Source organism: Emys orbicularis, chromosome 15 (assembly GCF_028017835.1).
Source record: "Emys orbicularis isolate rEmyOrb1 chromosome 15, rEmyOrb1.hap1, whole genome shotgun sequence".
NCBI classification, from domain to species: domain Eukaryota; kingdom Metazoa; phylum Chordata; order Testudines; family Emydidae; genus Emys; species Emys orbicularis.
In genome coordinates, this window is record NC_088697.1 from 3671307 (window position 1) to 3696437 (window position 25131).

General features: G+C 49.4%; 1 protein-coding gene across 1 annotated transcript in view; it reads right to left on the minus strand.

Moving 5' to 3' along the window:
• Positions 1 to 2079: 2079 nt before the first annotated feature.
• LOC135889509 (zinc finger protein 436-like) overlaps positions 2080 to 25131 on the minus strand; it is a 91894-nt gene continuing 68842 nt past the window's right edge. Inside the window, exons 8-10 of the mRNA XM_065417377.1 lie at positions 9084 to 9197; positions 8055 to 8714; positions 2080 to 2351 (exon numbers count right to left, since the gene is read on the minus strand). Of these exons, the coding sequence (XP_065273449.1) occupies positions 2080 to 2351; positions 8055 to 8714; positions 9084 to 9197 (1046 nt within the window). The remainder of the gene's footprint in view (positions 2352 to 8054; positions 8715 to 9083; positions 9198 to 25131) is intronic.

Genomic DNA, 25131 nt, shown 5'->3' on the forward strand with positions numbered 1-25131 from the left:
TGGGACTGAGCAGGTGTTGGGGATTGTGCAAAGTGTGGTGTTTACATGCACATAGAATGTATAACAAACCCCCATTTTTAAAACCACCCATGTCTGAGAACGTAACAAGAACTGTTTGAAACAGAATCTGTCCCTTAGAATCCTTAAGCTCACTCCCTCCAACAGAGTATTGGAATAGGGAGTATAGCTCAGAGGTAGAGTATTTCACTACAGATCAAGAGCTCCCTGCTTTAAATCCAGGTGCCCCCTTAATGAGCTTTTTTATTTTAAAGAAAATATATTTCCGGAGCCATCTCCAGTACTCAAGAAAGTAACAAATGGATGGATCAACCATGCACCTCCTTAGGAAACAGAAGTACGCAATCAGGCAGCAGCAGCAGACAAAAAACAAACAAAAAAAGACAAATACAGTACCATGTTAAATGTAAAGTACAAAAAAAAAAAAAAAAAAAAAAAAAAGAAAGAAAAAAAGGGAAAGCTAAAAAAAGATTTGACAAGGTAAGGAAACTGGTTTTGTGCTTGTTTCATTTAAATTAAGATGCTTCAAAGCAGCATTTTTCTTCTGCATAGTTAAGTTTCAAAGCTGCATTGTCAATGTTCAGTTGTAAACTTTTGAAAGAACCACCATGATGTTTTGTTCAAAGTTACGAATGTTTCAGAGTTATGAACAATCTGATTACCCAGGTGTTCGTAGCTCTGAGGTTCAATTATGAGGCGTGCCACTGAATGTGGATGCTTGAAATGAATTTAAACACTCAATATTTTTCCTCTGCAACTGTATAAAAACCTAGGAAACCTGTCCATCAGCTGAAATCAGAGCTCTCAGTGTGACACTCTGTACCCCCATGTAACACCCTGTACCCCCATATTCATCACTGTCATATGGTTACATTTTGTACAAAGTATGCCTTGTGAGGTATCATTTAAAAACTCGTGATGTACTGAAGCTCATTGTCCTGTTAGAATGAGTGCATCAACATTGTATGTGGAGCTACAAGATTTTCTAATATGCTTGTTACTGAAGTATGTTGTAATTCTGGGGAATGACTCATCAGTGTCCACAAAGGACTGACCACAGGTGTTAAAAATCTATTAGCTACTGAAGCAACCATTCGCCATTGGGGGGGGGGGAGGGGGGACTGTACACAAAGGATTTGCATATCATCCCTGAAGACGTCTCAAAATTCACATACACATAAGGTGTGAACAAGAAATTAAGAATTCACCCGAAAGATGCTTCAGCTCTCACAGACACAGGGGGACTGCGGCGTGGGGGGTAATCTTCAAAGAGAGGGGGAGGGTATAAAATAAGAGACAGTGACCTCCACATGAACTCTCCTCCCCCGTCTCTACTCAGGGCAACAGGATTGCTTGAAAGACAACAGGAGCATCATTGACCTGGTGGGGGGTGCTAGTTGGAAGGCTTTTCTGTTAGTATGAACTGATGAACGTTTATGGGTGAGAGAAACCTTTTTGCTTTAAAACCTTATTTAGCTTGGTACAGCTTAGGAATCAGATTCGGGTTTTATCTTTTTACTTCTTTGTAACCAGTTCCAACTTTTATGCCTTTATTACTTAGATTTGAAGTGATTATATCTTTCCCCAGTTAATAAAGTTGTTTTTATTGTTCTGTCTAAAGCAGTGTGCTTTGGTTGACGTGTGTGGGGAATCGCTACTCAGATTAACAAAGGCTGGGGCACGATCATTTCCTTGGATGAACTGATGGACTATTAACGAGCTTGCTTTGGTCAGTAGTATGCTGGACAGAGCAAGATGCACATTTCTGGGGTGCAAGGCTGGGACTAAGAACTTGGGGATGTCGTCCTTTCTATACGTCATGAGTGGCTGGGACAGCATTCATGTAACTCAGCTGGAAGTGACTTTGCATGCTTGTGGCTGTGTGAGAAGAGCCTGGAGGGGTTTGTTGTTCACCAGCAAGCAGTGGGCTGGAGTGTTAGGGGAACACAGCAGTTCAGTGGTCCAGGTTGTACCCTGGGGAATGTCTCACTAAGTCTCTAGTTTATGTTTTCATCGATTTAACAAAGGTATAATATGAATGCACATTTGGCAGGTCCTTGGTCACCACGGCTGTGATGTGCAGAAGAACAAGAAACACATCCAGCTGGGGCTCAGGAGTCTGATGAGCAAAGGCACCTTGGTGCAGGACGAGGTCACCAGCACCTTCACCCCTTCACATTCAGCCAGCAGCAGCTGGGCCCCCAGGACAAGGCATGAGAAGAATCCAGTGGCTCTGAGCAGGAAAATAGCCACCAAGAAGCTGGTCAGAGCTGCCAGGATCCCCAGAAAGGCCACCACGCCCAGGGCCAGGAATAGCCCTAAGAAAGTGGTGGCTGCAGCAGGGACCAAAAAGGCAGAGAAAAGCCCCCAAAAGGTTGATGCTGCCAAGCCGCAGGCAGTGGTCCTGAGCCCACCTAAAACCCAGACAGGAGAGAGCCAGGCTAAAGCCAACCCCAAAGCCAGGGCTAAGCAGGTGGCCCTGAGAAAGAAGTGAAGAGATTTCCATGGCATTGACTCCTGCCCCCCAACGGCTCTTTTAAGAATCCCCATGGACCTCCCAGAGAGAGCCAGGTCCCTCAGGCTAGGCAGCCCCACGGAGAATCCAGCGAGGTAGGAGGGACGTGTTTCTCTCCCAGAGGTGAAATGCTGTTTTGTGAAACACCTCCCAGGTGAGTGATGCACTGACAGGGCAGCTGCCCATGGCTCCCACAGGAGCTTGTTGTCTTTGATCAGCTTCTGCTGTTTAGAACCAGCACTAGAGAGAGTGTGTGACTCCACCAGCTACAGAACAGGCTGTGTTGGCATCTCCACTATGATTCATCCCAGTTTTTAATTTATTCCTATTGTGATAATTGCACAACACTCTGCCTCATTCTAACTTTCTGGTCAGAGGTCGAATAAAGGGAGGAATGGACTAGTTTATGTTACATTTGGTACAAAAATTGCCATAATGTGTGACTGAAAACTCTACTGGAGGTGGGCACAAGCATGTTAAAAAAATAAAATAGCCAAGTTTTATCAAACTATCTGATACACATTCAAACCTCTCTTTGTGCACGCAATATAAATTGGGGCTATAATAAATGGCAGTCTTCCTTTAACGCAGATCACTGTTCTTTTGTAACTTTCAGATGCATTGCAAGGGCAGGTGTTTAAAGTTAATGTGCTTCTCCTATTTCATGATTCGCAGCAGAGTCTCCCTAAGTTTGCCAACCATAGAGCTGGGTGTGTCTGCATCTTTTGCAGGGTTAGTGTAGTACCAGCTAGTTACTTAGTTAGATGCAGTAACACAGCGCTTTTAAAATCTCCCCACCTGCAGGGTGGGAAAGGAAAAGGATGCTCAGGCTGTTGCTAGAAAAACACAGAACCAGGCTAAGAAAAACACTTACTGAAGTCAACAATGGCTCCCCTGGGGTAGTAGCAGTATTGGGCAGCTGGAAATGTCACACAGGAGCAGCTAGAGCATTGGTGGGTCCGTGGCTGGTGTTTTGCTTGAAGTAGGGGAGGCCGGGGTTTGTTTTCTGGCCAATAGAGGGCTGTGTTTTATTGCTTAGAAATTTCAGTCGAAAAGTCAGACTCAAACTGTGTGTGGTGGGGAGATCGTGTGTGTGTGTGTGTGTTTCTTTGGTTTTGATTTGTTTTGTTTCTTTCTTTCACTGTAAATGTTCTGGACGACTTTAATGGCAAAAATGTTTGTAGAAGGCCAATTCAAGGTAAAGAAAAGCTAAAAAACTGCCTGGGAGTGAGGGGGTCTCTGAGTGTCAGGGCAGGGATGGAGATTTTCATGGAGGGGGAAGTTAAGGAATAGAGGAGAGTCTTTTGCTGGAGCACAGGGAGAGGTTTTCCAGCTTCATTTTAATCACGTGACAAACAACTCATCTTGCCCCTTGCTGCTGCCCCAGCTCAGACCCCACAATAGGTGACCTACAGTCTCCCCTCTGGCAAACCCCCCTGTAAATCAGAGAAACTCCCATAGTCTCACACTGAAACCACCCTGCAGAGCCCAGAGCAACCCCCTCCCAGCTGGAACTCCTGGCAGCCACAGCGGTCAGAGGAGCTGCCAGGCTGTTCCCCTACATCCCTGTGCAGGGGAAGCTGCCAGTTCCAACCTCATAAGTATAGTGGTGACCCGTGTTCCCTCTCAGCTGCGTGCCTGCACAGCTGCTCAAGAGTCAGTCAAGTGCCTCGCACATCTGGTGACTTGTGTTCAGGTGCCCCTCCCCGCTTCCTGCAATACACAGATATTCTCTGTCATTTTATTCTTTCAAAGTGCTGTTGGTTTAGTTTTTGACTGGTCTGTGCATTTCATAATTTTATTTCTCTCTTATGCTTACATTAAATTCTTTGAGTAGTGAGTTCTAAAATGCCCTAACCTGTCCTGGCTGGAGTAATTATCCCTATGGTAACTTTTAAATACACCTCTACCTCGATATAACGCTACCCGATATAACACGAATTCTGATATAACACAGTAAATCAGTGCTCCAGGGGGGCGGGGCGGGGCTGCGCACTCCGGCGGATCAAAACAAGTTCGATATAACGCGGTTTGATTTGTTGGCTCCCGAGGACAGCCTGATAGCGAGGTAGAGGTGTATATATATATATCATATCTAGGCTTTTGGTTTCTATTGGTGGCGCACAGCCACACATCACCTTGCTATTGGTGCCCATAACAAAATCCATTCTGCACATGGATGGAAAAATTAGAGGGAACATTCGCACTGTCGCCACCTGTCACATGGGAGACTGGGTCATGAGTCCCTGATTGGAGAGCTGTGATTTTGAGAGTAACTCAGACCCTCCTGCTGCTCACCTCTGAGCCACGTCTAAATTCTGCAAACTATCCCAACCTCCGGGAACACAACCACAGTAGCCACGGTTGCAGCAATAGTGACTTTTTAGTTGCACGGGGATGGGATGCAGCCAAGTTGGTCATTTCAGATTGTGCAGTGATCCCCTCCGAGCAGAAAAATCACTCTCAGGAAAAACCCCTTCCCCTCCCGAACTCCATCCCAGCTGCGATCTGTTCGGGGACAATCTGGTGACAGAGCAAGGGCTCAATCCAGGCAGTGAATTGCAGTCAGGGAGGAGTCCTAGCAGCTCTTCTGGGAATACAGATGAGAAATGCTCCCCCTTCTCTAGATTCTCCCGCTGGAGAGCAGGGGGGCGTGTGTGATAAATTCCATCCAACATCCCCCTCTGAGCCCAACCTGGTTACTAGGGCATCCTTTGGGACTCTAATCAATGCCACTGAGCTCGGGAGCTTTGTTCTAAACACAGTTTTACTTGGACTGTAGCTCACCACAGCTTTCATCTCTGCGGTGAAAACCAACGACCTGAGGCCTGCTGTTTCTACTTGAGCAGTTCTTGCCAATCTTTGGTCTTGATGAGGGCAAATTTACATTTCTCTGGAGAAGAATCCTTTACCAAACCACCCAAAGTCTCAGCAGTGTTAGTGAGGAATGGCTTCTCCAAACATGCCAAGTTTATTTCCTTCATTCGATTGCACATGTTTAAATCAGAAACTAGACACAAGCCTGGATGAGAATCACTATACAGGACCAGAGATGGGGTTTCTATTCAAAACGAGTATTTTTTCTGCAGCTGTCTCACATTAAACACTGATTTCATTGTATACATATTTGAAGCATTGCAAAGGGTAAATTCAAAAACAACAACAACAAAAACCACTTCTATTTCCTGCACATCTACATTGCTAGAGACAGTATTTTCCAAATATTAGGATTAGCTGGGAGATATCTTCAGGAGTAACCACCTCGAGGGCCTGGGTCACAACTGTTTTAAGAAACAAGTACATGGGCATTCTGCATAGTTCCAAGTCACTTACTGTGAAACTCTCTCCCCGGATGATCTGAAATAATATTGACCTAAATAACTGAACAACCCTGTGATTATATCCAGTTACTTAAGTTAGTTGTACAGTTTGCGGTGTGCTGTTCTTCACCATTTCAGACTGGAGATTTCAAACCACTACCATTTCTTTGGTAGCGTATCCCATAACTGGGACTATTCGCTCCAGCTGACTGAGTTGCATTTGAACTTTCCCCATGACATCACGGAGGCGTAGGAGAAAAGCAAAAACAAAAGAAGAAATGACTATTAAAGCAAATGGGAATTTGTCTCAAAGTCCTCAATAAATCTGAACTACATTCTGCCAAAGAAAACTAATATCCAGTTGTGTGACCAACCAGCCTTCAGGAAAGAGAAAAAAAATCTACATCTCAGAGGGGTGTAAGACATTTTCCGTTTCAGATAGAATGAGATTCTAGGGTAGGTTACGTCTGATGACTCAGAATCAGGACCACAGATTTTCCCATTGCGTTGTCCTCTGATCCACTGAAACCTGCTTCACTCGGTGCTGTCTCATTGTTATTCAGTTGTGTTATTTGCAAAAGTTTTAGCATCATGATAAATTAGCAACAGGATTCTAGACTAGGAAACATATTGTACTTGGGCCATGTCAGTATAGAAAACACAGCTGTGATTTTACATCTGATAGCTCACTGGAGCTGGCTAACTACAAAAAATGCTAATGACACCAGGCCCATGCAGGTTTCTGTTCCCCTCACCTGGGACTGATGCGCATTCCTAGTAAGAGGGACTCATACTCCCATGACTCATGGAACAAAGCAGTTGATAGAAAGGCTCTTTGGGGATTCAAGAGCTGCAAAAAGCAAAACCGGACCAGTCACCTGGGGGAGCTGAGACCACAATGAAGGAAATCGCACTGACAGCCTTAAAGGCCACATGTGGGAATTAGCAATAATATTTAGGTTTTTATGCTGTTTATCTAACTGGTGGATTCCCTGATGATAAATAAGGTGTAAACTCTGATGGAAGCGTTTCCCACACTCGGAGCATCTACGGCAGTGGTCTCCAACCTTTATACGCCCAAGATCACTTTTTGAATTTAAGAGAAACCCAGGATCTACCCCGTCCCTTCCCCTAGGCCCTGCCCCTTCCCCAAAGCCCCACCCACTCCATCTCCCCTCCCCCCCATCGCTCGCTCTCCCCCACCCTCACTCACTTTCACCAGGCTGGGGCAGGGGGTTGAGGTTCGGGAGAGGGTTCAGGCTCTGGGCTGAGCCTGGGGCAGGGGGGTTGGGTGCAGGAGGGGGCTCCAGGCTAGGGCAGCGTGTTGGGGTGCAGGAGGGAGTACGGGGTACTGGCTCTGGGAGGGGGCTCAGGGCTGAGGCAGGGGGTTGGAGTGTAGGAGGGAGTACGGGGTACTGGCTCTGGCAGGGGGCTCAGAGCCGGGGCTTGGGGTGTAGGAGGGGGTATGGGATGTAGGAGGGGTATGGGGTGTTGGGTCTGGGACAGGGCCCGGGGCTGGGGTGCAGCCTCCCGCTGGGCGGCACTTACTGAGGTTAGTGGCACAGGGAGGCTAAGGCAGGCTCCCTGCCTGCCCTGGCCCTACGCTGCTTCCAGAAGGGGCCAACGCGTCTCTGCGGCCCCTGGGGGAGTGTGGGGGGCACGTGGCTCTGCATGCTGCCCCTCTCTGCAGGCACTGCCCCCAAAGTGCCCACTGGCCACAGTTCCCTGTTCCCGGCCAATGGGAGCTTGCAGGCAGGAGCAGGGCACGGAGACCCCTTCCCCACCCCGGAGCCGCGCAATCGACAAGTTGGTGACCACTGTCTACGGTGTCTATCCCATGTGGATCTTCAGATGTCTCCCAAGGTCTGAGTGAAAAATGAAGGTTTTCCCACACTCACAATATTCGTAGGGTCTCTCTCCTTGTTAGATTCTCTGATGATTAATAAGGGCTGATCTATCAGCATTCCTAGGGGCTGGCGCCTGTGTGGGTTCTCTGATGCCTAATAAGGTGTGACTGTCGAGCAAAGGTTTTCCCGCACTCACAGGTTTCTCTCCTGTGTGGATTCTCTGATGTATAATAAACTCTGAGCGCTGAGTGAAGGTTTTCCCGCACTCACAGCATTCATAGGGGGGTGCCCCTCTGTGGCTTCTCTGATGTCTGATAAGGGTTGAGTGTCGAGTGAAGGTTTTCCCGCACTCACAGCACCCATAGGGGCTTGCGCCTGTGTGCATTCTCTGATGTCTGATTAGGTGTGAGTGACGATTGAAGGTTTTCCCGCATTCACAGCACTCATAGGGTCTCTCTCCTGTGTGGATTCTCTGATGTTCAATAACGTGTGAGCGCCGAGGGAAGGTTTTCCCGCACTCACAGCATTCATAGGGGGGCGCGCCTCTGTGGCTTCTCTGATGTTTGATAAGGGTTGAGTGTCGAGTGAAGGTTTTCCCGCACTCACAGCACCCATAGGGTCGCTCTCCTGTGTGGATTCTCTGATGTCTGATTAGGTGTGAGTGACGACTGAAGGTTTTCCCGCACTCACAGCACTCATAGGGTCTCTCTCCTGTGTGGATTCTCTGATGTTCAATAACGTGTGAGCGCCGAGGGAAGGTTTTCCCACACTCAGGGCACATGTTTTTTCTCTCTCCCATCAGGATTCTCTGCTGGGCAGTGGTTTCCTTGAGGTCCTTGTGATTTTCCTCACAACTGATGGATTTACCCACTTCCTCCTTTGGCTGCCTCTCCTCACGACTCCAGGACATGTTTCCTTGAGTTCTTTGTGATAATCCCCCGCACAGTTCCACGTGCTCAGCATCTTCCTGCTCTGGATTCTGCTCCTCGTTCTCACTCACCATCCCAGCACCTGCTGGGACAGAGAGAGACGCCTCAGCGGCAGGGAGGGAAAAGGGGAGAGGAAACCAAAGTAAGTGCTGGAGAGAGGGGGAAAAGATCAGGAAATGAATCCCCCAAACTCTTTCCCAGAGAGGACAGAGAAGGGGATCAACTCTGTCTCCACATCCCATCCCAGCGCTCAGGATGAAAGGAGGTTGGGAACTGAGCTATTGCAACGTGTTGATAAGGATGGGTAGGAAGCCATAAACAATATCTGCTCTGAGGATATGACACCTGCTGGGGGACAATCCTGAACTCAAAGAGCTCTCAAGGTCCTGGTAGGGAATCCCAGCTGTGTCCTTCAGGCACATACAGTATTTGAATTGGTCTAATAATTCCTCACCTGTGCAGGTTCCTCTCAGGAGCTCTCTTTCCTCCAAGCCCTGAAGATGTGAGACCCACAACTCTTCTCTTTGTTCCAGCTGGGACATCACCTCAGGTTTGGAAACTGGAGACCCTGCTCAGATGAAGGAAAACAAGTGAAATCAGGTGAATTCATGAGACCTTTGTCACAAAGAACATGGCCTTTTTTTTTTTTTTTTTTTTAACCCCAGCTCATTTTAAAGCATTGAAATTCTGGAGCTAGCTCTCCAGGTGCTCAGCGGTCTCAGGCACTCTGCCTATAAGGAGATTAATTCTGCTGGCAAACACACAGCCAGACACTCCTCATCAAAGGGGCTCCTAAAACCCAGAGAAAGGAACTCCAAGGGGAAGTCACCTTGGAACTGCTTCTTACCGAGACCAAAAGGGAATGAGACAGTCATAGGGGGAACTGGGATTGGGGAGCATGGGTTTGTGGGGCTCAGCATAGTAAGGAATAGGAAGGAGAGGGGATATCACTGAGTGCAGTACAGTAACTCCTCACTTAACGTTGTAGTTATGTTCCTGAAAAATGCAACTTTAAGCGAATCCAATTTCCCGATAAGAATTAATGTAAATAGGGGGGGTTAGGTTCCAGCAAAAAAATTTTCACCAGACAAAAGACTATATATATATATATATATATATATATATACACACACACACACACACACACAGAAGGTATAAGTTTTAAACAAACAATTTAATACTGGTACACAGTGATGATGATTGTGAAGCTTGGTTGAGGTGGAGGAGTCAGAGGGTGGGATATTTCCCAGGGAATGCTTTACTGCTAAATGATGAACTAGCAATTGGCTGAGCCCTCAAGGGTTAACTCTCACACGCTACAAGGCAGCAGGAATGGAGGGAGGGGAGACTGCATCACAGACAGAGACACACAACCTGTGGGGGGGGGAGAGAGAGATGCACATTTCCCCTTTAAGTATGCTGACCCTGCTCTTAAGTACACTGCCTTGTTAATTAGATCAGCTTGCTGAGACCGCAGCTGCTGCCAGCAAGCTCCCTCCATCCTGAGCCCTGTCGTGTGTCCCCCCTGCTCTATGGAAGATGCGGTAAGTGGGGTGCAGGGGGGAGGGGGACACCCTGACATTAGCCCCCCTCTTCCTCCCCTCCCCCTCTCCACAGCAAGCAGGAGTCTCGGGGAGCAGCTCCAAGGCAGAGGGCAGCACATGGCAGTGGGGGGAGGGACAGCTGAACTGCCCAGCAATTGATAGCCTGCTGGGCAGCTGCTGCACAGGGAACTTAGGGGAGCGGGGAGCTGATAGGGGGGCTGCCGGTCCAACCTGGTTCCAAGCCCCCACCAGCTAGCTGCAACGGGCTGCTCTTCCTGCAAGCAGTGGACAAAGCAGGCAGCTGCCAAATGACATTAGAAGGGAGCACTGGCAACTTTAAATGGGCATGTTCCCTAATTGATCAGCAACGTAACAACGAAACAACGTTAACTGGGACAACTTTAAGTGAGGAGTTACTGTATGTCAGGGGTGTTAGGGATCAGGAAAGCACATTTTGAGAAGTTGGGGAATATAGCGAGTCAGGTATATTGGAAAGGAGCATGAAAATCCCCCAGTGTATGGTGAAGGTTTTAGAATGATAGAATCACAGAAACGTAGGGCTGACAGGACTTCAAGAGGTCATTTAATCCAGCCCATGAACTGAGGCAGGAACAAGGAAATCTGGACCATCCCTGGTAGGTATTCGTCTAAGCTGTTCTTAAAAGCTTCCAGTGATGGGGATTCCACAACTTCCCTTTGAATCTTATTCCAGACCTTAACTACTTGTGTAGTTACATTTTCCCCTCATATCTAACCTAAAATCACCCTTGCTGCAGATTAAAATTGAGCACTGTCTTTCAACCAGTTTTGTACCCACTTTATAATAAATTAATCTAGACCCCATTTCCCTAGTTTCCCTATGAGAATGGCATCTGGGCCTGTGTCAAAGGATGCTGCATTAGGGGGGCTGTGTTGGTGAGTATCTGAGTATCTGTTGCTGGGACAGTTTGTCAGTTTGACCGTGTGCTTGATTGCTTGCTTGTTTGAAAAGTGTGAATTGGGAGTGCTTTGTTCCAGGTGGGCCTTGAGTGGGCCTGACTGGTATATAAGGGCAGTCAGCAGCGAACCAGCTGAGCGGCGAACAGCAGAGGCTAACAGAGGGAGTTTGCCTGGGGAGAGCTCACTGAGGCTTTCATCTGCAGGTTTCTCTGAGTAGTTCTTGCAACAGCTGAGGAAGCTCTTAAGAGGAAGGTGATATGGAAGGTGAGCAATCAGCTGTTGTAACCTGCACAGGTTGTGCCATGTTTGTCTTTCTTCCACAGGACAGAAGCGACTTTGACTGTACAAAGTGCAAGCTGGTCTCCATATTGGAAGAGAAGGTTCGAGGTCTGGAGAAACGAGTATCGACACTGCGTTGCATAAGGGAAAATGAAGATTTCCTGGACAGACGTCAGGAGATGCTTCTACGGCCACAATGTTCTGAAGATTCAGAGCAGGCGCAGCAGGGACAGAAGGACGGTGAAGAAGTTTGGCAGCATGTGACCTCCAGAAGGAGAAAGAGGAGCGTCCATGTACCAGCAATGGAGATCCAGGTGAGCAATCGTTTCCATGTTCTCTCTACAGGTACTAATGCGGAGAATGGACTAGATGACCCATCTGAGGGAAGGGAGCAGAAGGAGACTCCACCGATTGGAAGGCAAAAGATGCACTGTCTTAGGGATGGGGGTTCCACGACCACCATTCCCAAGAGGAGGAGGAGGGTGGTGATGGTCGGGGACTCCCTCCTCAGGGGGACTGAGTCATCTATCTGCCGCCCCGACCGGGAAAACCGAGAGGTCTGCTGCTTGCCAGGAGCTAGGATACACGATGTGACGGAGAGACTGCCGAGACTCATCAAGCCCTCGGATCGCTACCCCTTCCTGCTTCTCCACGTGGGCACCAATGATACTGCCAAGAATGACCTTGAGCGGATCACTGCAGACTACGTGGCTCTGGGAAGAAGGATAAAGGAGTTTGAGGCGCAAGTGGTGTTCTCGTCCATCCTCCCTGTGCAAGGAAAAGGCCTGGGTAGAGACCGTCGAATCGTGGAAGTCAACGAATGGCTACGCAGGTGGTGTCGGAGAGAAGGCTTTGGATTCTTCGACCATGGGATGGTGTTCCAAGGAGGAGGAGTGCTAGGCAGAGACGGGCTCCACCTAACGAAGAGAGGGAAGAGCATCTTCGCCAGCAGGCTGGCTAACCTAGTGAGGAGGGCTTTAAACTAGGTTCACCGGGGGAAGGAGACCAAAGCCCTGAGGTAAGTGGGGAAATGGGATCCTGGGAGGAAGCACAAGCAGGAGAGAGCAAGAGGGGAGGACTCCTGTCTCATACTGAGAAAGAGGGACGATCAATGAGTTATCTTAAGTGCCTATACACAAATGAAAGAAGCCTGGGAAACAAGCAGGGAGAACTGGAAGTCCTGGCACAGTCAGGGAACTATGATGCGATTGGAACAACAGAGACTTGGTGGGATAACTCACATGACTGGAGTACTGTCATGGATGGATATAAACTGTTCAGGAAGGACAGACAGGGCAGAAAAGGTGGGGGAGTTGCATTGTATGTAAGAGCTCAGAGCTCCGGTATGAAACTGCAGAAAAACCTGAGAGTCTCTGGATAAAGTTGAGAAGCGTGAGCAACAAGGGTGATGTCGTGGTCGGAGTCTGCTATAGACCACCAGACCAGGGGGATGAGGTGGACGAGGCTTTCTTCTGGCAACTAGCAGAAGTTGCTAGATCGCAGGCCCTGGTTCTCATGGGAGACTTTAATCACCCTGATATCTGCTGGGAGAGCAATACAGCGGTGCACAGACAATCCAGGAAGTTTTTGGAAAGTGTAGGGGACAATTTCCTGGTGCAAGTGCTGGAGGAACCAACTAGGGGCAGAGCTTTTCTTGACCTGCTGCTCACAAACAGGGAAGAATTAGTAGGGGAAGCAAAAGTGGATGGGAACCTGGGAGGCAGTGACCATGAGATGGTCGAGTTCAGGATCCTGACACAAGAAAGAAAGGAGAGCAGTAGAATACGGACCCTGGACTTCAGAAAAGCAGACTTTGACTCCCTCAGGGAACAGATGGGCAGGATCCCCTGGGAGAATAACATGAAGGGCAAAGGGGTCCAGGAGAGCTGGCTGTATTTTAAAGAATCCTTATTGCGGTTGCAGGAACAAACCATCCCGATGTGTAGAAAGAATAGTAAATATGGCAGGCGACCAGCTTGGCTAAACAGTGAAATCCTTGCTGATCTTAAACGCAAAAAAGAAGCTTACAAGAAGTGGAAGATTGGACAAATGACCAGGGAGGAGTATAAAAATATTGCTCAGGCATGGAGGAGTGAAATCAGGAAGGCCAAATCACACTTGGAGTTGCAGCTAGCAAGAGATGTTAAGAGTAACAAGAAGGGTTTCTTCAGGTATGTTAGCAACAAGAAGAAAGTCAAGGAAAGTGTGGGCCCCTTACTGAATGAGGGAGGCAACCTAGTGACCGAGGATGTGGAAAAAGCTAATGTACTCAATGATTTTTTTGCCTCTGTCTTCACGAACAAGGTCAGCTCCCAGACTACTGCACTGAGCAGCACAGTATGGGGAGAAGGTGACCAGCCCTCTGTGGAGAAAGAAGTGGTTCGGGACTATTTAGAAAAACTGGACGTGCACAAGTCCATGGGGCCGGATGCGCTGCATCCGAGGGTGCTAAAGGAGATGGCGGATGAGATTGCAGAGCCATTAGCCATTATTTTTGAAAACTCATGGCGATCAGGGGAGGTCCCGGATGACTGGAAAAAGGCTAATGTAGTGCCCATCTTTAAAAAAGGGAAGGAGGAGGATCCGGGGAACTACAGGCCAGTCAGCCTCACCTCAGTCCCTGGAAAAATCATGGAGCATGTCCTCAAGGAATCAATTATGAAACACTTAGAGGAGAGGAAAGTGATCAGGAACAGTCAGCATGGATTCACCAAGGGCAAGTCATGCCTGACTAACCTAATTGCCTTCTATGATGAGATAACTGGCTCTGTGGATGAGGGGAAAGCAGTGGATGTGTTATTCCTTGACTTTAGCAAAGCTTTTGATACGGTCTCCCACAGTATTCTTGCCGCCAAGTTAAAGAAGTATGGGCTGGATGAATGGACTGTAAGGTGGATAGAAAGCTGGCTAGATCGTCGGGCTCAACGGGTAGTGATCAATGGCTCCATGTCTAGTTGGCAGCCGGTTTCAAGCGGAGTGCCCCAAGGGTCGGTCCTGGGGCCGGTTTTGTTTAATATCTTTATTAATGATCTGGAGAATGGTGTGGACTGCACTGTCAGCAAGTTTGCAGATGACACTAAACTGGGAGACGTGGTAGATACACTAGAGGGTAGGGATCGGATACAGAGGGACCTAGACAAATTAGAGGATTGGGCCAAAAAAAACCTGATGAGGTTCAACAAGGACAAGTGCAGAGTCCTGCACTTAGGACGGAAGAATCCCATGCACTGCTACAGACTAGGGACCAAATGGCTGGGTAGCAGTTCTGCAGAAAAGGACCTAGGGGTCACAGTGGACGAGAAGCTGGATATGAGTCAACAGTGTGCTCTTGTTGCCAAGAAGGCTAACGGCATTTTGGGCTGTATAAGTAGGGGCATTGCCAGCAGATCGAGGGACGTGATCGTTCCCCTTTAATCAACATTGGTGAGGCCTCATCTGGAATACTGTGTCCAGTTTTGGGCCCCACACTACAAGAAGGATGTGGAAAAATTGGAAAGAGTCCAGCGGAGGGCAACAAAAATGATTAGGGGTCTGGAGCACAAGACTTATGAGGAGAGGCTGAGGGAACTGGGATTGTTTAGTCTCCAGAAGAGAAGAATGAGGGGGGATTTGATAGCTGCTTTCAACTACCTGAGGGGGGGTTCCAAAGAGGATGAGCTCGGCTGTTCTCAGTGGTGGCAGATGACAGAACAAGGAGCAATGGTCTCAAGTTGCAGTGGGGGAGGTCTAGGTTGGATATTAGGAAAAACTTTTTTACTAGGAGGGTGGTGAAGCACTGGAATGCGTTACCTAGGGAGGTGGTGGAGTCTCCTTCTTTGGAGGTTTTTAAGGCCCAGCTTGACAAAGCCCTGGCTGGGATGATTTAGTTGGGAATTGGTCCTGCTTTGAGCAGGGGGTTGGACTAGATGACCTCCTGAGGTCCCTTCCAACCCTGATATTCTATGATTCTATGATGTACTAAAATTAAGCTATAGCAAATCTGCCGCCTCCCTGTAATACCCTAGGCCAATAACGCTGACAAAGAAGGAAATTAGGTTGGTGTGGCATGATTTGTTCTTGACAAATCCATGCTGCCTATTCCTCATGACGCTCTTATCCTCCAGGTGCTGACAAACTGATTGTTTAACAATACGTTCCAGTATCTTTCCAGCTCTCAAAGTTAGGCTGACTGATCTATAATTCCTCTGGTCCTCTTTGTTCTCCTTTTAAAGACAGGTACTGTATTTGTCCTCCACCAGTCCTCTGGGATCTCACCTGTCCTGCAAGAGTTCTCAAAGACAATTGCTATTGGTGCTGAGATTGCCTCAGATAGTTCCTGAAGTAGACAGGACACGCTTGGGGATTAGATATTATAATTCAGTAGCAACAAACTAATTCCTCTGGAAAAGGAGAAAATGAAAAGTAAGAATAAGACCGTGTGATCTCAGGAGGGACTGCCTCAAAGATCCAAGGAGCCTGCAGGGAAGAGAGATTGTGGCTGCTGCAGAGAGGGATGGGGGAGCGAGACCCTTCAAGTCCCCAGAAGTTTCATTACCAACCTAGGACATCACCAAGAGGGAAGAAGTCACCTTGTGACTGGGAGGAGTGTATGGAATTGGAAACGGTGGCTGGGGTCACAGTTTGTAGGGAAGAGGGGTGTGTGTGGGTGTGAACCTTGTTACAACTTTTGCACACACCTAGGATGGACGTGAGCTTCTAATTGCCCCCGAAGGATCTCAGTCACTTGGCATTTATCTCAGCTGGTACAGGGCACCCACTGCCTCTCTGGGGAAGCAGTCTTGAAAAAGTGAACTGTAAAAGTTGGAATTTCAGATCAGCGGGAGCCAAACTGATGAATCAAAGAGATTGAAATGCGCATGTGCAGGAAGACTAAGGCTCTGTTAACAGCAGAGGGTGTCTTGCAATCAGCTCTCACGGTGTTTGGTTGTCTCTAGGGGATGGCTGGGGCCATTGCTGAATCTGAGCTACATTTGAATGTGAGCCCCACCATTGACAGCTTTCAGACCATGTGTGTTGAGCTTTTTTTTTTTTTGCATTTTATAGGGGTTCCCTTTGGAAGATTTGCCCCGAGGCCAAAATTTCTGGGGAAAAATAATATTTAAAGTACTCCAATCCAAACACAGGTTTTCACTTGGCCTACACTTGGAAGTTTTGCTATCACAGCTGTGTCAGTTACCTACGTGAAAAATCACGTCAGTAATGGAAGTGCAGGAGGAGATGACACCCTGCTTGCGCTCTCCCCTGCTACATATGTAAGCACAATGAATGGTATTAAATTGGCGACCGAATGTCCTGAAAAAGCCTGTCAGCAACACAAAGGTGCCATACTGAAGAAGACAACGATCTATAACTGAAATAGCTACGCCAGCAAAAGCCCTAGGGTACGCATGGTTACGGTGGCAAAAAAAGTCCATTTAAAAAAAACCAAGGTAATGAAATGTTCATAAGCCACATTAATGCAGTTCAGGTTGGCCAGTGCTGTGTTCATACCTGTTATTGAATATGAACGCTTTTAGTTCTTTCTGTATATTTGATTCATTTATATATTAACTATTCTTTAGAATCTTTACCTTCAGCAAAGAGTGTGTCTGAATTCGAAGGCCCAGAACACTATTCAGGAATTGTATCTATTATGCTGTATTTTAACCATCTCGGGCGCCTTCGTGTCTACACAAGTCCAGATGTTCGTGGAAACCATCTCCTTAACATATATCTACAATGCTGACATAAGCACGTATAGAGTTGGGACACTAATAAGGGATGAGTGTTACAGCAGATGTTTCCTGTTGAGAAATCAACAGGGAAGAATGACTGTGGGGATAAGAAGGACCCACTGAGAGAGATTAGCTTGAAGAACTGTTAGTCCGACCAGCTGTAAATAATCATGCCGTCACACATAAATCAGATAAACTGAGAAATGACACCAGAACATATGTTTCTGGGAGAATATTCTTGGCAATGAGGTTTCCATTGTCTGAAACCCTATCTAATGATACTGATATGGGAACTTAGTTGGGAGGGAATGAAAACTGCTCATCCCCTCCAGATGCAGGAGAGACACAGGCCTGGTCCACACTACCCCCCCACTTCGGACTAAGGTACGCAAATTCAGCTACGTTAATAACGTAGCTGAATTCGAAGTACCTTAGTCCGAACTTACTGCGGGTCCAGATGTGGCAGGAAGGCTCCTCCGTCGATGCCGCGTACTCCTCTCGCTGAGCTGGAGTACCGGCGTCGACGGTGAGCACTTCCGGGATCGATCCGGGATCGATTTATCGCGTCTAGACAAGACGCGATAAATCGATCCCAGAACATCGATTGCCTGCCGTCGGACCCGGAGATAAGTGTAGACGTACCCACAGATCCACACTCTTAGCATGACAACAAAGGGTGGTAATGTACCTATTTCTGTCTGTGCTCTGTATAGTGCTGTACTGATCTCTGACTAAGATTAAGTCATTCCAATTGAGCCTGTTATTTCGACAATCTTGAGTCATTAACGCAGCAGCTGCCTCATGCCTTTCACCACATGGACAGGGGCTAAACCAACGTCTGAAAACCAGGAAATGAAAAGCTGAAGCCCACAACACCTCTGCAACAATCTTAACTTTGCCCCAAGCCCCTACCCTGAAGCTGGGAACAGTTCAGTCAGGCTGGTGCAAAGGTAAACAAACTATCAAGGGAAGTGGAGGATTCTCCATCTCCTGAAGTCTTCAAGTCCAGACTGGATGCCTTTCTGGAAGATGATTTAGTTCAGCACAAGATATTCAGCTCTGTACAGCAGTAACTGGATGAAATTCTATGGCCTGTTGTACAGGAGGTCTGATTAGATGACCTAATAGTCCCTCCTGGCCTTTTAATCTATGAATTAATAATATCTAAGAGGAAGGACTAAGAGAACCTGTCACTGTTTGCGTTCTGTTCCACAGACTGGAATTCCAGCATTTATCGAAATGCACTCCAGCTGTGGGCACAGTGTCAGCTGTAGCTGTAACTGGATGGGGGAGGGATTAGTTGGAGCAGCTGGGCAGAGATCTGACTGTGGTATGAAGAGACGTGCATGTGAACCTTGAAGAACCGTGTATGCCTCATCTCAGTGCTCAGTGTTGTAGGTTGTGTCAGTGACTGTGCACAAGGGTGTGTTCTTGCTGGGGGATTGTCAGCACTCTGGTGCTGTACATGTCAGTTGTTTATAGGGTTCAGTGAGGGGTAAGTGAAGGCAATGACTCAGAAGTCATCCTTGGGGGAGGGAGGGGGATAAAGGGGTGGCAACATTTTGCAAGACTGAGCTGGTTTGTGTGCGGTAGGCTCAGTGTTTGAGTGTTTGCCAGGGGTCGGCAACTTCTGTTCTTTATGCCAGACCTAAACCCACGTTTTGCCTTAGCCAAGAGAAGACGTTAGACTTCGTGCTGTGTTGCTCCTGTGCTCTGCTCCCAAAGTGTTCTCTAGCATGGGAGGGCAGAGTGCTAGTGTTTGTGTCACTGCCACGTCAGGGTGATGCTGAAACAGGGAAGAGCAGAGGTGGCATTGTGGGGTGATGTGAACCTTCACCCTGCATTTCCCCTTCTAAGAACCGAGGGGACGGGAATCCTTACCCAGCGAGGTCACATTCTCATAGTTCTCCTGCATGACATCCCAGCAGAGAACTCTCTGAATGGGGTCCAGCAGAGCCCACTCTTCCCTGGTGAAATACACAGCCACCTCCTCGAAGGTCACGGGCCCCTGAAAGAGCAAGAGGCCAACACTCAGTACCTGCTGTCCCACTCACAGCCCCATGATTCACAGAGACGCAGGGCCAATCAAATGGAAGCTCTGGGAGGTTCACAGTCAGCAGAGTCCCATCCGCACCCCTCACAGAGCAGCCAGGAGGCATCAGGGTGAGAGAAGAGAGAGACCCTTGTCCCTCGCCTCTCCCTGCTGGGGTAGGACATTCTCATGACTCATAGGCTGATGATATAGGACATGGAGCCCCCAGCAGTGTCCAGGGACAGCTCCCTGGTGGGAATCCAAACACCCTCCTCATTGCCAGCAGCTGGTGTGAAGGGATGGGGCATCTCCCCTAAGCCCCTTTGTATCTCGCAGCAGTCCCTGGTTAGTGGGTTCTGGCTGCAGCACTGGCAGTCTGGTCATTTCTCCAGCTCTGTCCGAGGGGGTGTTTCCTGTCACATAAATAGGGCAGTTTCCTCTCCCAACCTCCATGGGTCTGTTCCTAGAATCTAAACCCCAGCACACAAGTCCCAGCAGGTCTGTCACACCCTGTCCCCCTCCTTTCCTCCACCCTGTGGATTTCCTGCCCCCTCCCACCTCCAGACTAAACTCCCCAGAAGCTCCCATCTCCTCTGTGTTTACTGCCCCTGTCAGTGCAGAGGGAACCCACCAGCAACTCCCTGATAATCCCTACCTGAGTCAGCTCCTCGGCCGTGGGAGGCTGGGCCCATCCGGAGGGAAAGGTGGATGTCGTTCTGCAGCCTGTCAGTTTGTGCGGATAACAGTCTCAGGGAACCATGCTGGTGCTCATTTAAAAAAAAACTGTTCTATACAGGTTCTTATATTGCGTTCACCACGGTAGTATCTGAGCACCTTCCAGTAGTGCATTAAGCAATATATCAGGGTGAGGAAGGGGATTGGAGAGATTTCATAACCAGCTTTAGTGAATTTCACAGCACATCCCCCAGGCTCTTTCCCTGCAGAGAAATGTTCTAGACTCTCCTACTGGCAAAACACGCAGTCGCTTTATTGCAGTGCAGACCCGACACTTCCCACCAGGGCTAAACCCACTGAGACCCTTTAACACCCGACATGATCCCCGAGGGCAGCACATCCCCCGGCAGGGTGGGATCTAGGCAGAGGTAGGGACTGGATAAAATCTGTCCAGGGCTGAGACAGGAACTGGAGCTGAGCAGGTCTGGGAGCTTGTGACCTCTCTCCCCACTTATTTCTCCTCAGTTTCTCTCTCCCCTCCCTCCGGCTGGGGGACTTGGTTACTGTTTATTCATGGAGGCCTTCGCTATCCTACTAGTGCCAATGCCATTTTGGAGCCAATCTTTGTGCTGCATCCTCAACTCTGCTAACCACTGAAGGGGTTTCAGTCTCTCTGGCTGTGACAGACACAGCAGGGAAAGGGTCACTGGGCACAGCTGTAAGCTGGGATTCTGAATACGGAGAGATTTTAGAAATGGGAGTTTTATGGGAATGAATCGTTCCTTGGCTCAGTCGATATCTAGAAGGTCCATATACAAAGAAATGCCCTCTTCCCTGTCAGAGCCAACAGGGATATAAGACAATGAGCCATCTAGTCCGCGTTTCTCAAGTGGTGGTTTGCTAACCCAGGTGACTCATGACAGGCAATAAGAGGGGTCGTGAGATATGACCAGTTTTGTTATGAGCTAAAGCAAAGCAAGTCTCACTCTCCCACTTTTATCTTTCAAGGTCAACAGTTCTGTCAGCCTCTTGAAACACCCATCCAAGTTATAGAGGCTCAGCCTTGAGACACATTTTATTCTTCCTTTCACAGTAAATGTAAGGGGATCCCCCCAAAAAACCTGACTTCAAATAAGGGGTCACCAATGTGAAAAGTGTGAGACACACTGACATGCACTCTAGCAGCTCCCTTCTCACTCACAATGATCCCAAATACAATCTACGGCTCTCCTCCCCTTTACAGCCAGTCTGGACACAGGAGACCAGTCCCATCTCTCATTCAGGGTCAGGGCCTATTCAGGATACAGCTGGGCTCCACCCCCTCCTCACTCTTGAGACTCTGCTGCCCCCAGGTGGCCATGTTCAGTCACTCATTAAAGCGGTCAGACTGTTCAGGGTATGGATGTGTTATTCTTGTCTCACCTATATCACACCTGTCAGATGTGGTTGTTCCTTTTCCCAAAGGGAAACACCCCCCTGAGATCAGGATTCACTCCCCATCTGATGTCACAGCAGGAGTGAATCAGTCATGGGGCTCACCCGGCTTCACATTGTTCCACCATTTCCAGGTGCACATTGGGACTGGAGGCAGCGCCCCCCTGTTGCTAAAATGGTTATTGGTCTGAAATCTCCCCAGGATCCGTCAAAGGCCTGGTCTACACTACGACTTTAATTCGGATTTAGCTGCTTTAATTCGAATTAACGCTTGACCCGTCCACACAACGAAGCCATTTAATTCGAATTAAAGAGCCCTTTAATTCGATTTCTGTACTCCTCCTCGACGAGAGGAGTAGCGTCAAAATCAGTATTGTTAATCCGAATTAAGGTTAGTGTGGCCGCAATTCGATGTTATTGGCAATTAGATGTTATTGGCTACCCACAATGCAACGCTCTGGAAATCGATGCTACTACGGTAGCTTGGACGCACACCACCGAATTAATGGTGCCTAGTGTGGCCGAATACATTCGAATTTATAAAATCGGTTTCCTAAATTCGAATTATATAAATTCGGATTAATCCTGTAGTGTAGACATACCCAAAGACAGACACGTACCTGTGTCGCTCCCCAGCTCCAGTCGCAGCATCTCTAGGGGAAGGAGAGGACGGGAGAGGTGAGAATTCAGGGGAGGATTGAGCCCGGGGTCAGTAACATCACCAGAGTCCCCGACTCCTCCCTAGGTCCAGGGCTGCTCTAGCTAGTGGGGAGACAACCCCCAGATTCCAATTCACCTTTGAATTCCAGCAGCATCTGCTGCAGCATGGCGCTTTTCAGAGAGAAATTGCTGAGTCTCTTCTCCAGCTCTGCAAACCCCGGATCTGGCTTCTGAAACATCCCGTCCGCCCTGCTGGGGAAAGGAGGAGGGGTGAGAAATGGGCACGATCCCCAATCCCTGAGCCCAGCAACCCCCAAACTCCAGGAAACCTGGACCTGAGCTTTGTAGCATGAGGTGATCATGGTTATGGTGAGTCACCTGCCCTCAGCCCTGTGCTCTCCACAGATCCACAGAGATGGGACATGAGGAATGGAGACAGGTTCTGGAGCTTTCTCTGGGACACTGGTTCTGTAGGGTGCTGAGCCACCCCCTGCGCTGGGTTACTCCGGTAACAAGGGGCATCAGCACTGGGATTACGGGGAAAGGAAGGAGTCATGGACCAAAGAGTGGGCATGTCTCACATGCTCACTGTGGCCCCAGACAGAGCCCAGGTGTTCAGCAGGGAATGAGCCTGGGCCCTTTAATGCCAAAAGCCCATAGCCCTTCAGCTGAATCTGTAACTCTGGGGTGTCCAACTCATTTGGCAGAGAGGGACGTATTCCACTGTCTGTGACGGTCAGTGGGCCAGGGCATCAATTTCGGACTCCGTACATGGCTCCATTCAGAGCAGGGCACTCAATGCTCTCAGTGGAACACCCAGGCACAGATGTCAAGGGAAGAGTCTGCCCTTTGGAGAGGAAATAAGCTTTTCATTTTTATTAAGTCCTTCATGGTCACAATCAGTGTCACTCCGTGGGAAAATAGCCCCCTCCCAAACCTGCTAGGGCTCCTGCTATTTTTGCTCATTCTTTCCTTTCCACCCTCCTTTCTCCAGCTCTTCCTTGTTGTTTAGTCTCCCCGCTGTTCTCCCCTCCCTACAGAAACTCCCTATTCCCACCCCTCAAAGGCTTCACTCCGACCCCCTCCCCGTTCCACCAGTGACCAGCCATGGAATATTGAATGTTGACATTAAAATGTCGTCACTTCAGCTGACCCTCCAATGAGATGAACGGAGGACAGGGGAGTTCACACCTGGCTGAGCCGTGGCTTCAGGCTGCTGGCAGACACACAAAGACAACAGCGTCCACATCTGCATTTGGGAGGTTTCTTTGCAACCATGAGGCCTAGAAACTTACGAAAAAACTGAAAGCTGAGATTCTGCACAGTGTGAATACGTGAGGTGGCCACATAAATACGTCAGACAGGCCGGGTCTGGCCCATATGTCTGACAGCCCTGGTGGGACCTCATTAGCTGTCAGAGTAACAGGCTTTTCCCCCTTGTGAGACAGCCGCCAGGGGAGACGTGATCACAGGCACCAAGCCAGCGTGTCACACTGCAGGGGCAGGGGAAAGCACCGTATTTAGTGCAGTTTCCAAGCACAACTGAGCATGAGGGGGAGTGAAATGGAGCTGGGGACTCACCTGCTCCCAGTGCTCCTGGCACCCTGGAGAGGGAGAGAAAGAAGAGGCAGTCGGGGGAGTGTCCCAGGCAGGGGAGCCACCATTGGCGTTTGGGGCATTTCAGACACTTGGGGTCATGTTCAGAGAGCAGCTGCCGCCCCCCAGGAATCCCTGCTGGGACGTCGCCATTGGGGGAAAGTTTCTGCCCAGGCACTTTACAGGAAGAAAATATTCATCTGCCTTGAGAGTGAAATGCCCACTAGTGCCGAGAGCCCCGCAAGCCCCTACCCCATTAAACCCATTCGCTGGGGTGACGAGGGGCCTTAGGCCTGGCTCGGGGCCTCGGCATGGCAGGGAGGGGATGTCACCCTCCAGCCCAAATGCAGTTAGACATTGGCAGGGCATTTCCTGTGCAGTTAGACTTGGTCAGGGCTCTGCCCCTCCCTGTGTGTCACTTTCCCTATTTGTAACATAGGGACAGTGCCCTGACCCCGCTTCGTAAAGTGCTTTGGGGACTAGGGCTCAGAACAGGGGTGGGCAATAATTTTCGCAGTGGGGCCACTCCATGAATTTTGGTAAGTTGTCATGGGCCGCACATTTCTACTGTATTAATGGAGGGGGTGTGGGGCCTGGGAGTTTGGTGCAGGAGGGAGCTCCGGGCTGGTACAGAGTGTTGGGGTGCAGGAGAGGGTGAGGGGTGTGGGAGGGAGTTTGGGTGCAGGAGGGGGCTCTGGGCTGGGGCAGGGGATTAGGGTGCAGGAGAGGGTGAGGGGTGTGGGCTCTGGGATGGAGTTTGGTGCACGAGGGGGCTCTGGGCTGGGGCAGGGGATTAGGGTGCAGGAGGGGGTGCGGGGTCTGGGAGGGAGTTTGGGTGCAGGAGGGGGTTCTGACTTGGGGCAGGGGGTTCTGACCTGGGGCAGGGGGTTGGGGTGCAGGAGAAGGTGCGAGGTGCAGGCTGCCTGCCTGCCTGCCATGGCCCCACGCCGCTCCCAGAAGCACTGCCCCCGCAGCTCCCATTGGCCGGTGCTGGGGGTGGGGGCAGCACACAGAGACATGCCAGCAGCAGCCGGCCACTTCTGGGAGCAGCATGAGGCCACGGCAGGCAGGCAGCCTGCCTGAGTGCCCCGCTGTGCCGTGGGACTTTTAGCGGCCCAGAAATCGTGAGGGGGCAGCCAAAGGGCCTGGCGGGTCAGAGAGAAATGAGAGACGGGCCGGATCTGGCCCGCGGGCCGTATTTTGCCCACCCCGGCTCAGAAGCTCCTATTGAAACGCTGCACATTATGATTGCAATGACAGTCTGACCTGCAGGGGTTGGCTCAGTGGCTGCTGTCCCTTCTCTCCTCCCCTCTCACTGAGCAAGGAAACCTCCCAGGACAGTCTGCAGATGCCCTCATCCCTTCTCTGGACAATAGCTCTCTCTAGCTCTTCCAGCCGGGACAGCAGCCGCTGCTCCTGCTCCTCCAGAAACCCTCGCAGCTCCTGCCACTCCCAGATGATCATCTGCCTCTCGGCTTCCGTCTGTTTCTGCAATCACAGGGAGAGGACGGCTCGGTAACAGGGGAGAACCATAAATGCACCTCTCAGTGGGTGGGGGAGTTATTTACCAGAGCACAGGATCTCTTGCACTGGGGGATGGGAAGGTTATTTACCCCAGGAAGGGAAGAG